General features: G+C 42.9%; 1 protein-coding gene across 5 annotated transcripts in view; it reads left to right on the forward strand.

Annotated features, from left to right (window-relative positions):
* GIMAP8 (GTPase, IMAP family member 8) overlaps positions 1 to 14659 on the forward strand; it is a 35615-nt gene that overhangs the window by 14154 nt on the left and 6802 nt on the right. For all 5 annotated transcript variants that reach the window (XM_045388130.3, XM_005551143.5, XM_005551141.5 and 2 more), the window contains 2 exons: positions 9356 to 10019; positions 13288 to 13333. In XM_045388130.3, coding sequence (XP_045244065.2) covers positions 9384 to 10019; positions 13288 to 13333 — 682 coding nt within the window. In that variant the 5' untranslated portion in view covers positions 9356 to 9383. The remainder of the gene's footprint in view (positions 1 to 9355; positions 10020 to 13287; positions 13334 to 14659) is intronic.

Consider the following 14659-nt stretch of genomic DNA (forward strand, 5'->3'; position numbering starts at 1 on the left):
AATCGAGAAACTAAATGGAAGACACAAGGTCCAAATAAGAGAAGGAGAAAAACAGGTATTAAAGGACTAAGAATTGGGAGGACTCAGGACATCCAATTACAGAGTGCCCAAGGGGATTCAGCATAATTACTTGCTTGTTTAGTGAGTTTTTGGGCTCTATCCTTGTCAGAGTCCTCCTTTCTAAGTATGAGGCTGAGCTTGGTGAAGAGTGTTTTTAAAAGACCATTAGTTCATTCTACCTTTCCTGAAGATTGAGGACGGTAAGGGGTATGAAGATTCCACTGAATACCAAGAGCCTGAAAAACTGCTTGGGTGATTTGACTAATAAAGGCCAGTCTGTTATCAGACTGTATAGAGGTGGGAAGGCCAAACCAAGGAATTATGTCTGACAGAGGGGAAAAAATGACCGTGGGGCCTTCTCAGACCCTGTGGGAAAGGCCTCTACCCATCCAGTGAAAGTGTCTACCTAGACCAAGAGGTATTTTAGTTTCCTGACTTGAAGCATGTGAGTAAAGTCAATTGGCCAGTCCTGGGTGGGGGCAAATCCCCGAGCTTGATGTGTAGGGAAGGGAGAGGGCCTGAACAATCCCTGAGGAGTAGTAGAATAGCAGATGGAACACTGAGAAGTGATTTTCTTGAGGATAGATTTCCATGGTAGAAAGGAAATAAGAGGTTCTAAGAGGCAGGCTTGTAATGTACATGGAAGAGGTTTTGAAATGATGACAGAATAGAATGGGCCTGTGAGGCTGGAAGTAGATTATTTTCCTTGGTCCAAGAACCATTTGCCTTATGTGGGAAGAGATTGATAGGTGGAAGTTTCAGTGGGAGAGTAGGTGGGAGTGACCCATGAGAAGGAGAAAAACTGCCATAAGGGATAAAAGATGGAACATTAGCTGCTTCTTTAGCCACCTTATCAGCACAAGCATTGCCCTGAGTGATGGGATCTAATGCCTTTTGATGGCCCTTGCAGTGAATGACTACAACTTCCTTTAGAAGTAAAGTGGCCTTGAGAAGAGTTTTTATTAAAGAGGCATTAATGATGGAGGACCCTTGTGTAGTGAGGAAACCTCTTTCTGCCCATATAACAGCATGGTGGTGCAGGATATGGAAGGCATATTTAGAGTCAGTATAAATATTGATGCGTAGTCCTTTTGCAAGAGTGAGGGCTTGAGTTAAGGCAATGAGTTTGGCTTGCTGAGAGGTAGTGGGTTGGGGGGCAGAGCAGTAGCCTCAATGATAGGTGTGCAAGATACTATAGCATAGCCTGCCTTTGCTGGTGAATGGCAATTAGGCCTGGTGGAACTGCCATCAATAAAACAAGTATGATCAGGGTGAGGAACAGGAAAGGAGGAAATATGGTGAAATTGAGTGAATGCTAGGTGGATTAGAGAGATACAGTCATGGGGGTGGAGGCCAGCCTAAAACAGTAAGGTCAAGTTTTTTAGATAGAAAGGCTACAGGGTGTGGTCCTGACTCTTGTGTAAGAATTTTGACCACACAGCCCTGCACTTTGGCTGTGTGTAATGAAAAAGTTGGGATGAGTTAGGGAGAGTTAGTGTGGGAGCAGCTTTTAGGGCTGTTTTTTAAGGAATGGAAAGGGTAGTGGGGAAAGGATTTCGGATTTATGGGGTCAGCTAGGTTTGCTTTTGTGAGTTTACATAATGGTTTAGTCAGGATGGTAAAACTAGATATCCAAAGGCGGAAGTACCTAACCATGCCTAGGAAGGAAAGGAGTCATTATTTTGTAGAAGGGGTTGGGGTTTGGGAGATTAGCTGGACACGATCAGCAGGGAGAGCACATGTGTTTTCATGAAGAATTATGCTGAGATAGGTAACAGAAGAGGAAGAAATTTGGGCTTGACTGAAGTAATGGGGGCTATCCACAAAGCCTTGCTGCAGTGCAGCCTAGGTAAGTTGCTGAGCCTGATGGGTGTCAGGGTCAGTCCAAGTGAAAGAGAAGAGAGGCTGGGATGAAGGATACAAAGGAATAGTAAAGAAAGTATGTTTGAGATCCAGAACAGAATAATGGGTCGTGGAGGGGTTGTGGAGGGAGGTATTGAGGACAGGAAAGTATATGGGTTTGGCACTTTGGGGTGGATAGGCAAGATAATTTGGTTGATAAGGCGCAGATCCTGAACTAACTTGTAAGATTTGTCTGGTTTTTGTACAGGTAAAATGGGGGAAGTGTAAGAGTTTATAGGCTTTAAAAGGCCATGCTGTAACAGGTGAGTCATAACAGGCTTTAATCCTTTTAAAGCCTGCTGTGGGATGGGATATTGGCATTGAGTCAGGTAAGGGTGATTAAGTTTTACTGAGATAGTAATGGGCATATGATCAGTTGCCAGGGAGGGAGTAGAGGTGTCCTATACTTGTGGGTTATGGTGTGGGGATAGGAGAGGAAGATGCGAAGGAGGCTTTGAACTGGGGAAAATGGTGGCAATGAGATGTGGCTGTAGCCTAGGAATAGTCAGGGAAGCAGATAATTTAGTTAAACTGCCTCGACCTAATAAGGGAACTGGGCAGGTGAAGATAACTAAAAAGGAGTGCTTAAAAGAGTATTGTCCAAGTTGGCACCAGAGTTGGGAGTTTTAAGAGGTTTAGAAGCCTGGCCATCAACACCCACAACAGTTACGGAGGCAAGGGAAACAGGCCTTTGAAAAGAGGTAATGTGGAGTGGGTAGCCCCCGTATTGATTAAGAAGGGGATGGACTTACCTTCCACTCTAAGAGTTACCTGAAGCTTGGCATCTGTGATGGTCCAGGGGGCTTCCAAGGTGATCAGGCAGTGTCAGTCTTCAGCTACTAAGCCAAGGAGATTTGGAAAGGAGTCAGCCAAGGAACATTGGGTTTGGGCTCCAGGGGTTTAGGAGCAGTGGCGATGTGAGTTGGACAGTCAGACCTCCAGTGGGGTCCTGCACAGACAAGGGATGGCTTAGGAGGAATCCCAGGCTGTGGGCATTCTGAGGCCCAGTGACCAGGCTTTTGGCATGTGAAGCAAAGTCCATGAGAATGTTTTGAAGGAGCCCCTGGGAGCTGTGGCTTGGATGTTTTGAAGTTTTTGTATGCTAGAGACGTGGTTGTGGGTTGTCTTACAGTGGCGGCAAGTAGCTGTAACTCAGAAATACATTGCTACTTGGCTGCCTCTACTCCATTATTATACACCTTGAAGGCAAGGTTAATTAGGTCCTATTGTGGGGTTTGAGGGCCGGAATCTAAGTTTTGGAGCTTTTTCTAATGTAAGGAGTGGATTGGGTAATAAAATGCATATTGAGAATAAGATGGCCTTCCTCTGGGTTATAGGACAGTAAAGCATCTAAGAGTTGTTGCCAAATGGGCAATGAACTGGGCTGGGTTTTTATATTTGATGAAAAAGAGCCTAAATGCTAACTGATTTGGGAGAGGTTGGATAAAGAAAAAAGGAGCATTAGCTTTGACTATGCCTTTAGCTCCAGCCACCTCTTGAAGAGTAAATTGTTGGGCAGGCGGGGGAGGGCTAGCTGCGGAACGAAACTGTAAGCCAGAGTGGGTGTGAGGAGGGGAGGTGATAGAAGGATTATACGGTGGGGGAGCAGAGGCTGAGGAAGAATTGGGACTTGGCTCGGCCTGGCAAGGAGCAGCCTGGGGAGAAGGGGAGAGGTCAGATGAGTCCATAGAAAAGAAGGATTCAAAGGACTCAGAACTGGGGTGGAGACTGAAGGAACAGACAGGAGAGAAAGAAGAAAGATTTGGGATGAGTCACATTGGGAGCAGAGATTAGGGAGGGACCAATGTGTAAAAGAATGCCTGGACGTCAGGCACCTCAGACAATTTGCCCATTTTTTGACAAAAATTATCTAGGTCTTATAGGATGGAGAAATCAAAAGTGCCATTTTTTGGCCATTTAGAACCATTGTCAAGTCTGTATTGGAGTCAAGCAGTGTTGCAGAAGAAAATGAGATGCTTAGATTTTAGGTCAGGCGAGACTTGAAGAGATTTTAAATTCTTGAGAACACAGGCTAAGGGAGAAGAAGAGGGAATGGAGGGTGGAAGGTTGCCCATAGTGAAGGAGGTAAGTTTAAAGAGAAAAGTAGAGACAAAGAGAAGGGGGTGGGGAGCAGCCAAAGCAGGTATCCGCGCAATTGACTTGCCACTAAGGGAATGTGGCTGAATGACCAAAGCAGGTGTCACCTTGGTGATCAGACACCCATGGAGTGTGGGTGAATAATCAGGCAGGCATCCTCGCAGTGATTAAACACTGAGAGAAGACTGTCTTCCTGAGTCCATGACTGGTGCCGGAGTTTTGGGTCCATGGATAAAATGTGTCTCTTTTCTCTCTACTAGAGAGGAAAAAGAACTGGAATTGGAAGGACAGGGAGATTGAAGGGTAGGGAGAGAGGCTGGAGAAGAGAGTGAAAAGACTGCATACCTGATTTGAAATTGGTGAGATGTTCCTTGGGTGGTTGGTCTGAGGACCTGAGGTCGTAGGTGGATCTCTTCACGGAGTGAGGATGAGGACAGAGGACTGGTCTCCTGAAGGAGTCCCTCTGACCCAGGTCTTCAGCACCAAATGTCTCATGCGTCCATGTGAAGAGAGTCCACCAACAGGCTTTGTGTGAGCAACAAGGCTGTTTATTTCACCTGGGTGCAGGCAGACTGAGTCTGAAAAAGGGGTCAGCAAAGGGTGGTGGGATTATCATTAGTTCTTATAGGTTTTGGGATAGGCAGTGGAGTTAGCAGCAATGTTTTGCAGGCAGAGATGGATCTCACAATGTACATTCTCAAGGGTGGAGAGAATTACAAAGAACCTTCTTAAGGGTGGGGGAGACTATAAGGAAACTTCTTAAGGGTGGGGGAGATTACAAAGTACATTGATCAGTTATGGTGGAGCAGAAACAAATCACAATGGTGGAATGTCATCAGTTAAGGCTATTTTCACTTCTTTTGTGGATCTTCAGTTACTTCAGGCCATCTGGATGTATACGTGCAGGTCACAGGGGATATGATGGCTTAGCTTGGGCTCAGAGGCCTGACACAGTGTTCCTTTATTTTACTCTTATTGTTTATCCTGGAAATTTGGTGGTTTTCTATAGTAATAACATTTGATTCCTTTCTTGTTCTCATTTGTATATCTGCTCTACCAATGAGTTTTGCACTTTGTGCATTTTCATGGTGGTAGATACTGTCCTTTCACTTTCAGAAGTAGGACTCCATTAAGCATTTCTTATAGGGTTGGTCCAGTGGTAATAGATTACCTTAGTTTTGGCTTGTATGGGAAAGGCTTTATTTCTCCCTCATTTCTGAAGGATAGTGTTGCTGGGTATAGTATTCTTGGCCAAAAAAATTTTTTTCCAGCACTTTGAATATATCATCCCATTCTCTCCCGACCTGCAAGGTTTCTGCTAATAAAACATGGTGTTAGTCTGATGGAGATTCCCTTAAATGTGACTTGACACTTTTCTCTTGCTGTTTTTAGAATTCTCTCTTTGTCTTTGACTTTTGACAATTTCACTACAATATGCTTCAGAGAAGATGTTTTTGGATTGAAACTATTTGAGAATCTTAAGTTTCCTGTATCTGAATGTCTATATCTCTCACAATACTTTGGAAGTTTCCAGCTATTATTTATTACATAGATTTTCTATGACTTTTCCCATCTTGTCTCTTTCTGGAACTCTCAAAATTCAAGTATTTGTTTACTTTATGGTGTCCCATGTGTCATATAGGCTTTCTTTATTCTTAAAAGAGTTTTTTTTTTCAGACTGAATTATTTTAAAAGACCTGCCTTAAAGTTCAGAAATTCTTTCTTCTGCTTGATCTAGTCTCTTTTTGAAGCTCTTGGTTATATATTTTGTTCATTGAATTATTCAGGTCCAGGATTTCCATTTGGTTCTTCTCTTTTTTTAAAAAATAGTATCTATCTCTTTATTGAATTTCTCATTCAGATCATGAATTTTTTTTTCTGATTTTTTTGTATTGTCAATCTGTGTTCTCTTTTATATTGTTGATGTTCCTTAAGATCATTATTTTGAATTCCTCTTCAAGCATTCCAAGATTTTCTTTTCTTTGGGATCTGTTACTAGAGAATTACTGCGTTCCTTTGGAGATATTATATTCCCTTGCTTTTTAATGTTTCTTGAGTTTTTGCAGTCTGTGCATCTGGTGTAACAGTTGCTTCTTTCAATTTTATGCATTGGCTTTCATAGGGAAGGACTTTTTTCTGTACATGTATCTCTGGTGTTGATTGGGTAGGGTGCTTTGGCTTTGATTTTGGGTAGGTGCAGGAGTGCAGTCTTCATATGATTTCTCTGACTGTAATCAATGTCAGTGATGTCTGCAAGTTCCTCAGTGGTTTAGCCTGTGGTTGTTAGTGAAGGCTGTGGTAAGGTTTTCCTGGGGACAGAGATACCAAGTGGGCTCACCCTTGGACCCTGGATGATGCACATGGGCACCAGTATTGGTGGCTATGGGCTATGTGGGTCAGTAGTCAGTCCTCTGGGTGGCATATACAAACACTGATAGTGGCAGGTGGAGGACCCACGTATGCCAGTATTGGGGCTCTCAGGTGGTGTGTGTTGGCCACAGCAGCAGATTTGGCGGGTCAGTCCTTGGGACCCTGGATGATGTATGTGGCACTAGCAGTGCCAGTAGCAGTGGTGGGCCAGCCCTTAGAGCCCCAAGTGGCATGCATGGGCCATGGTGGTGACAGTAGTGGGCTGGGCTGACTGGAACCTGGGCCCCTGGGCAGTGTGTATGGGTATCGGTGGCAGCTGTGATAGGCTGGGTAAAGTAAATTATTTTACTACTACTTGTTATTTTCAATATTTGGAGTAATTTCTAGGGTAAACTTTCCTCATACAGAGTTTATATTAGCTTCAGATGGACACATACATATAAGTATGATAAAATGGATAAAAACCTAAAATGCTCATTTACATGTAATAAAAACACTACGAATTGATATGATTCTTTGCAGATGGCAGATCACTTTCCAATCATCATTTTGTTTATTTTCCAACTTATTTTAAGGAATATGTTATTCTTATTTAATGAAAATATATTTTATGAGAGAAGTTATTGCTAGATGATGCAAATATATGTGTGTATGAGGAAATTATGGGCTGGACATGGTGGCTCATGTCTGTAATCCCAACACACACTTTGTGAGGCCAAAGCTGGAGGATTGCTTGAGGTCAGGAGTTTGAGACCCACCTGGGCAACATAGGGAGACCCCATCTCTACAAAAGATTTTTAAAAAGTAGTTAGGCATGGTGGTGTGTGCCTGTAGTTCTAGATAATCTGGAGGTTGAGGCAGGAGATGACTTGAACCCAGAAGGTGGAGGATACAGTGAGCTGTGATCCCACCACTACACAACAGCCTGGGCAACAGAGATAGACCTTGTCTCTAAAACAGAAAAAAAAAGAAAAGACATTATATGCATATTTTAACAAACGCTACTTATGTATGATGGAGCCATAGATGGAGCCATACTTTTTTCTTTAAAATTTTCAGAATATACCAAATTCTGTAGAATAAACACCAAACTTCATAATCAGAAAAATACAAAGAATGAAGAGGTTATGGTGCAGAGTGATCAGATAATGAGTATAAGCACATTGTGAACTGGCAGCTAAGGGATCTTTGCTCTCTGCTGGAGCAGTTTTTATGGAGTGGTACCAATCTGTCCCCAGTGACTGACTCCTCCCTGGGCTCCCACAACATTGTCCTCATGTGTGTCACATTCTTCTTATCTGCTTGCTGCATCTCTGAGTTTTATTTGTTGTTGTTCAGTCTTTTCATACCAGTGCAAAAAGGATGCTGGAGCAGGCTTGGTGGGAAGAGGAAGGAACCCATCAAGGGGCAGAGACACTGCCCAAGGGTGTGAAATAACATGAAGAACTTTCTGACTTCACCATGGACCCTGGAGGGGTGGCCATCCAAGAGGGTGCTGTACGAAGGTTTCATAGGGAGAGTCACTCTCTTGTAGATCTGCATAGGTAAACCCTCACAGGGGAGGGCATTATGGCCAGGTTTGCAGTCTTGGAAACTAAGTTTTTAAGGAGAGGAACACAGGATCGCTGGTGTAACCCTGTGTGGGAATCACAGCTAATTGCTGATGTGCCCTAAAGGGAAAACCTGTGATTATGGTAGAGGGGAGTTGTTTCCTCGCAGCAGCAGTTTTGCCATGCATTTCTAGGCCTCACTTGATTTCAGGTCAGTGACTCTTGGGCAATCCAGAAGAAATTGTGCATGGCAGGATGATTGAACAGTCACAGCAAATCAGCTCAAAACATATGTCAAACAAGGTGGGGCCTGAATAAATAAATACAGATGAATAGTTCACTTGACTGGAGCATACAGTGTGTTGAGGAGAGTGGCTACAAGTAGAGCTGAATCTGTGGGCTGGAAACAGACGCAAAGAGCTTGGCACATTAGCTCAAGGGTTTTGGACTTGACTTGCCTGGCAGGTGGAAGCCTTTGCAGGGAGAAAATTAAATCTAAGCAGCACTATCTATATACTGAAATAATACCACTTTGCATTTAGGTAATATGTAGAAACTTGCAAGGTACTTTCTCATGTGTCATCTCATTTGAGTTTTATAAAAATATCATTGAAGTAGGTGATACCACTTCTATCTTATGGATTAGGACACTGAGTCTCAGAATGGTTAAGTGGCCTCTACAAATCAGCTAATGGGTGCAGAGCAGAAGGTGAACCAGGTCAGAGTTCAAGACCATGGTCATACCCACCACATCATGCTTCTCTGTTAACTTCACCTGGCACTGGGTGCATCATGAGTCCCACAGACGAAGTTTTCTAGTTTGTCTTCTGTGACAGTACTTTCAGAGTATCATGTATACCATACATTATATTTGCTTGTATGCTCTAGACATTTCTACTTCATTGCATTTTATAGGGCAACACTTCCCAAACTTGGCTACTCATTAGAATTACTGTGACATTTGATGAATACAGATTTCTAAGCTCCATCCTTTGAGATTCTGATTTAATAGGTCTAGGTTGGGTCCCAGAGATCTGTATGTTTTAAACATCTGACCATTACTATTAATTATGAGATTTCCTTCAACTTTGAAACATGCTTGTTTACTATGGTTTCTAACATATCTGGCTCCTTGTGGCTCCCAATGGGAAAAAAAAATTCAAGGAACTAAAAGAGGTCTCTAGGTTTGTCTCAGAGATGGAACAGGAAGATCCTGGGAAAGCGTTTCTTGTTCTAATCTAGTCCGGGTCTAGCACTTCAGTAGCTCAAATTCATTGGCGGCAATTTGAGTCGAAAAGAGAATGTCTTTTCTTGCTGTTCTCCTGTCCACTCTGTGTGGGAGTTGAACATTAATGTGTTGCTTTCTGTCCCAACAGAACCAGCGGGAGCCTGTGTCAGGAAAGCATGTCGGAGCAGAGCTGCCAGATGTCCGAATTGCGGCTCCTCCTCCTAGGGAAATGCCGCTCGGGAAAAAGTGCCACAGGAAATGCCATTCTGGGCAAAGATGTGTTCAAGTCCAAGTTCAGTGATCAGATAGTGACCAAAATGTGCCAGAGAGAGAGTCAGGTCCTGAGAGAAAGGAAGATTGTGGTCATTGACACCCCTGACCTTTTCTCCTCAATAGCTTGTGCTGAAGACAAGCAACGCAACATCCAACGCTGCTTGGAGCTCTCTGCCCCCAGCCTCCATGCTCTGCTCTTGGTAATTGCCATTGGCCATTTCACAAGGGAGGATGAGGAAACAGTCACAGGCATCCAACAAGTGTTTGGAGCTGAAGCCAGGAGGCACATCATTATTGTCTTCACCCGGAAGGATGATTTGGGGGATGACTTGCTGCAAGATTTCATTGAAAACAACAAATCTCTCAAGCAGTTGGTTCAAGACTGTGAGGGCCGATACTGCATTTTCAACAACAAGGCCGATAGTAAGGATGAGCGGATCACCCAGGTGTCCGATCTCCTTTGTAAGGTTGAGTGTTTGGTGAATATGAACGGAGGACCCTATCGTGTGAACTTCAAAACTGAAGGCAGCAGGTTTCAAGTAAGAATTTTGTTAATATCTTGAAAGATTTCTATGTTGCTGAATCTAGTGGGATGAAAATGGGTACAAATAAATGAAATATTGCATTGTGTGACAGAACATGGGTTTTGTTTAATAAGGTATTTATACATAATTTGCAGGATTAAGAGGTATCAGACTGTAGGGTACTTTAAGTATCAGCCTGAGGACTTTAGGCTTTGTTAGCAAATTAATGGACAAATTTAAACCTTTATCTTACTTGTTCCCTCATATTATTCAACACAATGATTTGTTAGACTCTCTCTTCCCCTGACTTCAATATAATTGCCCTCTCCTTGTTTGTTTGTTTGTTTTTCCCTCTTTTTCTGGCTATTCCAAAGATCGCTGAGTCCTTCTCTTATCTCTGACCTCTAAAAATGAACATCCTCAGGGCTTGGTTCTGGCCTTCCTCAATTCTTTGTACTCTCTTCTCAGATGATCCCACACTTTTATGGCATTGAACTTCATCTACTACTAACAGTTTTCAAATGAGTAGTAACTCTAGTCCAAATCTGTCCTCTGAGTTCTTCTTCCTTCACACAATTGCTGCTGGAGATCTCCACTTGTCTCTCTTATACTTTCTCACACTTAACATGTCCACATTTTTTATTTTCTCTCTTAAATCTATAAGATTTCTCCTTCATACTTCAGAAAAGGACTGTGATGTTCACCATGCTCTTTGTACTCACACACCCCAATGTCAGCTCTGCTACCCTGGTAGCTCTCCTTGGAGAGCCAAGAAATCATCAGGTCTTGCGGGATCAATATACCCAGAATCCACCTGCTTCTCTCCATCCCACTCCCACCACCTGATCCAAGCCTACATCATTTCTTGCCTATACTATTTTAACGTAATTATTTTCTCCTCATGTATTCTTGGGCTTTATCCCGCAATCCATCTCACACATTACAGCCAGGGTGAGATTTTATTTAAGCTTTTGACATGAAAGGAAAATGTATTTGTAACTAAGGAAGACACAAAAATGCAGTCTTGTGCCTTAGAGGTGCTTACACTTCAACTGGAGTGGCTGATGCATAAGAAACAAAGCGCTCCCGGCTGAGTGTGAGGGGGATGCTAGCACAGAGGATTCGGCAAGGGGAAGCCCCAGAGGGTGTACAGCAGGCACATGCTGAGCCTGGGGGACGTTCAGGTCAGAGAGAGACTGTTCAGAGGGAAGAGTAATAAGCCCAAGCAGCATAGAAATAAGAGGGAAATCATTTACTGAATGCCCATTAAATTCCAGACACAGACATGAATTAATTAAGCCCTCGTGACAACCCTATGGAGAGATGCTCTACACATGAGGAAACCGAGGCTCAAGAGAGCTGACGACACTTGCTCTCTTATCTCCTAGCCTGAGCGCTCCCTCCTCTGTGACAATCTGTCTCTTCCTTGAGGGCTGCATGGAACAGGGATGTCAGTAGAGAGAAGAATGGGCATGTAGTAAGTTTCCTACAATGAAACCCTCTTGTTTAACATAGTCCAGTGACTTCCTGCTGATCGTAAGGTAAAGTTCAGAATCCTCAATGTGGCTTGACTCCTTGCCCTGTGCTCCGCTGTCTATGCCTTGGCCCTGCTGGCCTTCCTGTTTTCCCCTGAGTTACACTCACATCCACTCCTGAGTCTCAAGCCTGCGATTCTCTCTGCACTGACTCTTCCTCTCCCCCCTCCCACCCTGTACCAGGTTTCCTTTTATTTCTCCATCTGCATCAGCTAAAAGTCACTTCCTCAGGGAGTCCTCCCTGACCATCCTGGCTCTCAGGCCTTGGAATGAGCCCCACAGTTTCCTTTCCTCATGACAATGTCACCACCATATCAAGTGATTTCACTGGTTGTCTCCCTACCAACTCCATGAGGGCAGAAGAAATCATAACTGTAGTTTTGTTGACTACAGCATCTTAGTTTTGTCTTCTGTAAAGCAGAGATAATAATCACATGTATGTCAGGAATTGCTCTGAGAATTAAATGAAATGCTTACAAAGTTGTTAACAAATGCTTGAAACTTGGTAGGTGTTCAGTAATTATGCTGTTATTATTATGATTATGAAAATGCCTGAGGATTAAATAAATTAAGGAATCATTAAGAACTTTAACAACCCAGAGACTGAGTCAGAGCCATAGTTTGAGGACTCTATGCCCTGGAAATAAAAAAAAAATTAGTATACATAAAGATAGATGTACAAGAATAGTTAGCACAACATCATTTGAAAGAGTAAAACCAGAAATAACCTGAAGATTGATCAATCAAAAGATGGTTACATCAGTTATGCATGTCCGTACTATGGAATAAATTCTATCTACTTAAAGAATGATGTAGTTCTATCTATATTGACTTTTACAGATGTACAGAATGCATTGTTAAGCAGATTATAGAACGAATAACTTAATAAATCTCCATATGTTCATGTATGCTTGTACGTATTTGTATGAACATAGAAAAAGATAGAAGGATATATACCAGTTAACAACTGTTACTTTTCTGGTGGAGTGGGAATGCAAAGATCATTAATTTTTATATTATGGACATTTACCTCGTAACGATCTTTTGCATTTGGAGAACATTAAAGAATTTGAACTGGGCTATGTAAGGTTAAAGAAATCTGATAATGACAGCTAAATGGAGAGGATGCAGGGAGAGGGATGGTTGAGGGTATCAATGATATTGGGCAAAGCCAGGCAAGAAAGCAGAGGAAAGGTTTCCTTGGCTGGCATGAAGATTTAACAAAGATAAGGTTAAAACGAAGTCTAGGAAGCTTCTAAGACTAGCAGGTTCATCGAGATTGCATACTGTTTTTTCACCTCCTTTCTTGATTCCACAACAATAAATATTTTGGAACTAAGTATAAGGATTCCCCAGGCAGGAGAAGGGGATGTCAGTTATGTGTTTGGTTCTCTATCCTGTTGTCTCCATTGGCCAGACTTGGCGGGGTGGGGGACAGGATTCCAAATTATATTGGACAATTAACCCCAGGTTAGAAGAAGCTTCCTTCCCATACTGGGAGTAGTGAGGGAAGGAGACATTGGAAACATCACCTTCTCCGAGAACCAGTCATAGCAGCCTCAGGGTATCTAAGGATCCAATGCCATTGTGGAAAGGTCCACAAAGAGCAACAAAGACCATGACCAGGGCCTTGATTTGACCATATCTGACTCAACAGATCACTCTGCCCCCCCCCCTTTTTTTTTTTTAAGTTTGTGGAAGATGAAGTTTTAGATCTGTGTGCACTATTTTGTTCCTTTATTTTCTAGGATTGTGTAAATGAAGCTGCATCTCAAGAGGGAGACAAGCCACATGGTAAGTTGATCTTTAAGAAACATTAAGCTCACGCTTGTATTCTTTTGAATGCATTCTGCAGCCAAAGTGAAGCGGAAACATTATCCATATAAACCAGAACAAAAATTCACCCTGGGGACCTAGCTGAGGTTGGTTCCCGCAACCTGTCCCCCAGGAAACTCCTAACACTTGTGAGTAGGTATAGCACCAGCAAAGTTCCTGGTCCCAGCGAGGGTGTCCTTGGACTTTTCTGAAGGATTACAGAGCTGGGCTTGCCTCTTGTGTCTTCTTTCCTAACTCAGACTCTTCTTTTTGGCCTTGGATCCGGCCCTACCCAAGTTTTGACTCCTCTTAGGAAAGCAGAAATCGCTCCTTCATGGACAACACCAACTTGGAGAATTCTCTGATGGGGTGCAGTATTCATGTGATGATTGCCAGTAATGATAGATCCTGCACATCTGCATAAGTCAATATGTATAGATCTACCTTTTTCTATTTAGTAGATGCAGTTCGTTTCACAACGTGGACACACACAACCAATGCAACCATGCCTTTACTGATGGATTTGTGGGTTATTTCTGGGTCAGCCCTGTGAGAGCTCTGAGTATCCAGTCACGAATAAGATAGATAAGATCCTTTTCCTCGTGAAAATCTCCCAAATAATAAAATCATAATTTTAATAGTATTGATAATAATTGCAGCTGAGGTCGGGTGCATTGGCTCATGCCTGTAATCCCAGCACTTTGGGAGGCCGAGTGGGTGGAACACTTGATGCCAGGAGTTCAAGACCAGCTTGGCCAACATGGCAAAACTCTGTCTCTACTAAAAATACAAAAATTAGCCAGGCATGGTGGTGCATGCCTGTCGTCTCAGCTACTCGGGAGGCTGAGACATGAGAATCACTTGAATCTGGGAGCACAAGGTTGCAGTAAGCTGAGATCATGCCACTGCACTCCAGCCTGGGCAACAGAGCAAGACCCTGTCTCAAAAAAAAAAAAAAAATTGCAGCTGACATTATGTCCTGGGAAATAACTTTTATATACATGTAATTCAATCTTCATAGCATATTCATATATAATCCTCTTAAAATACACAGTTCAATTCTCATAACAATCTTGTAAAGAAGATGTTGTGAGCCTCATCCTCATTTCACAGCTGAGTGCACTCAGCCAGAAATACGTGTACTCAGGCAGAAGGATTTCAAAATTCTGGCAATGACCTTTGGCCAAGACCCCCAGGAACACACATGTGACTGAACAAAAGTGCCTTTATTGACCTGTGGCTGTGAGGGCCCAGCACACCATGGGGAGTCACAGGGATGTCAGAAAGACGGGGCTGGGAAGGACT

This window comes from Macaca fascicularis, chromosome 3, assembly GCF_037993035.2.
Source record: "Macaca fascicularis isolate 582-1 chromosome 3, T2T-MFA8v1.1".
Classification (NCBI taxonomy): domain Eukaryota; kingdom Metazoa; phylum Chordata; class Mammalia; order Primates; family Cercopithecidae; genus Macaca; species Macaca fascicularis.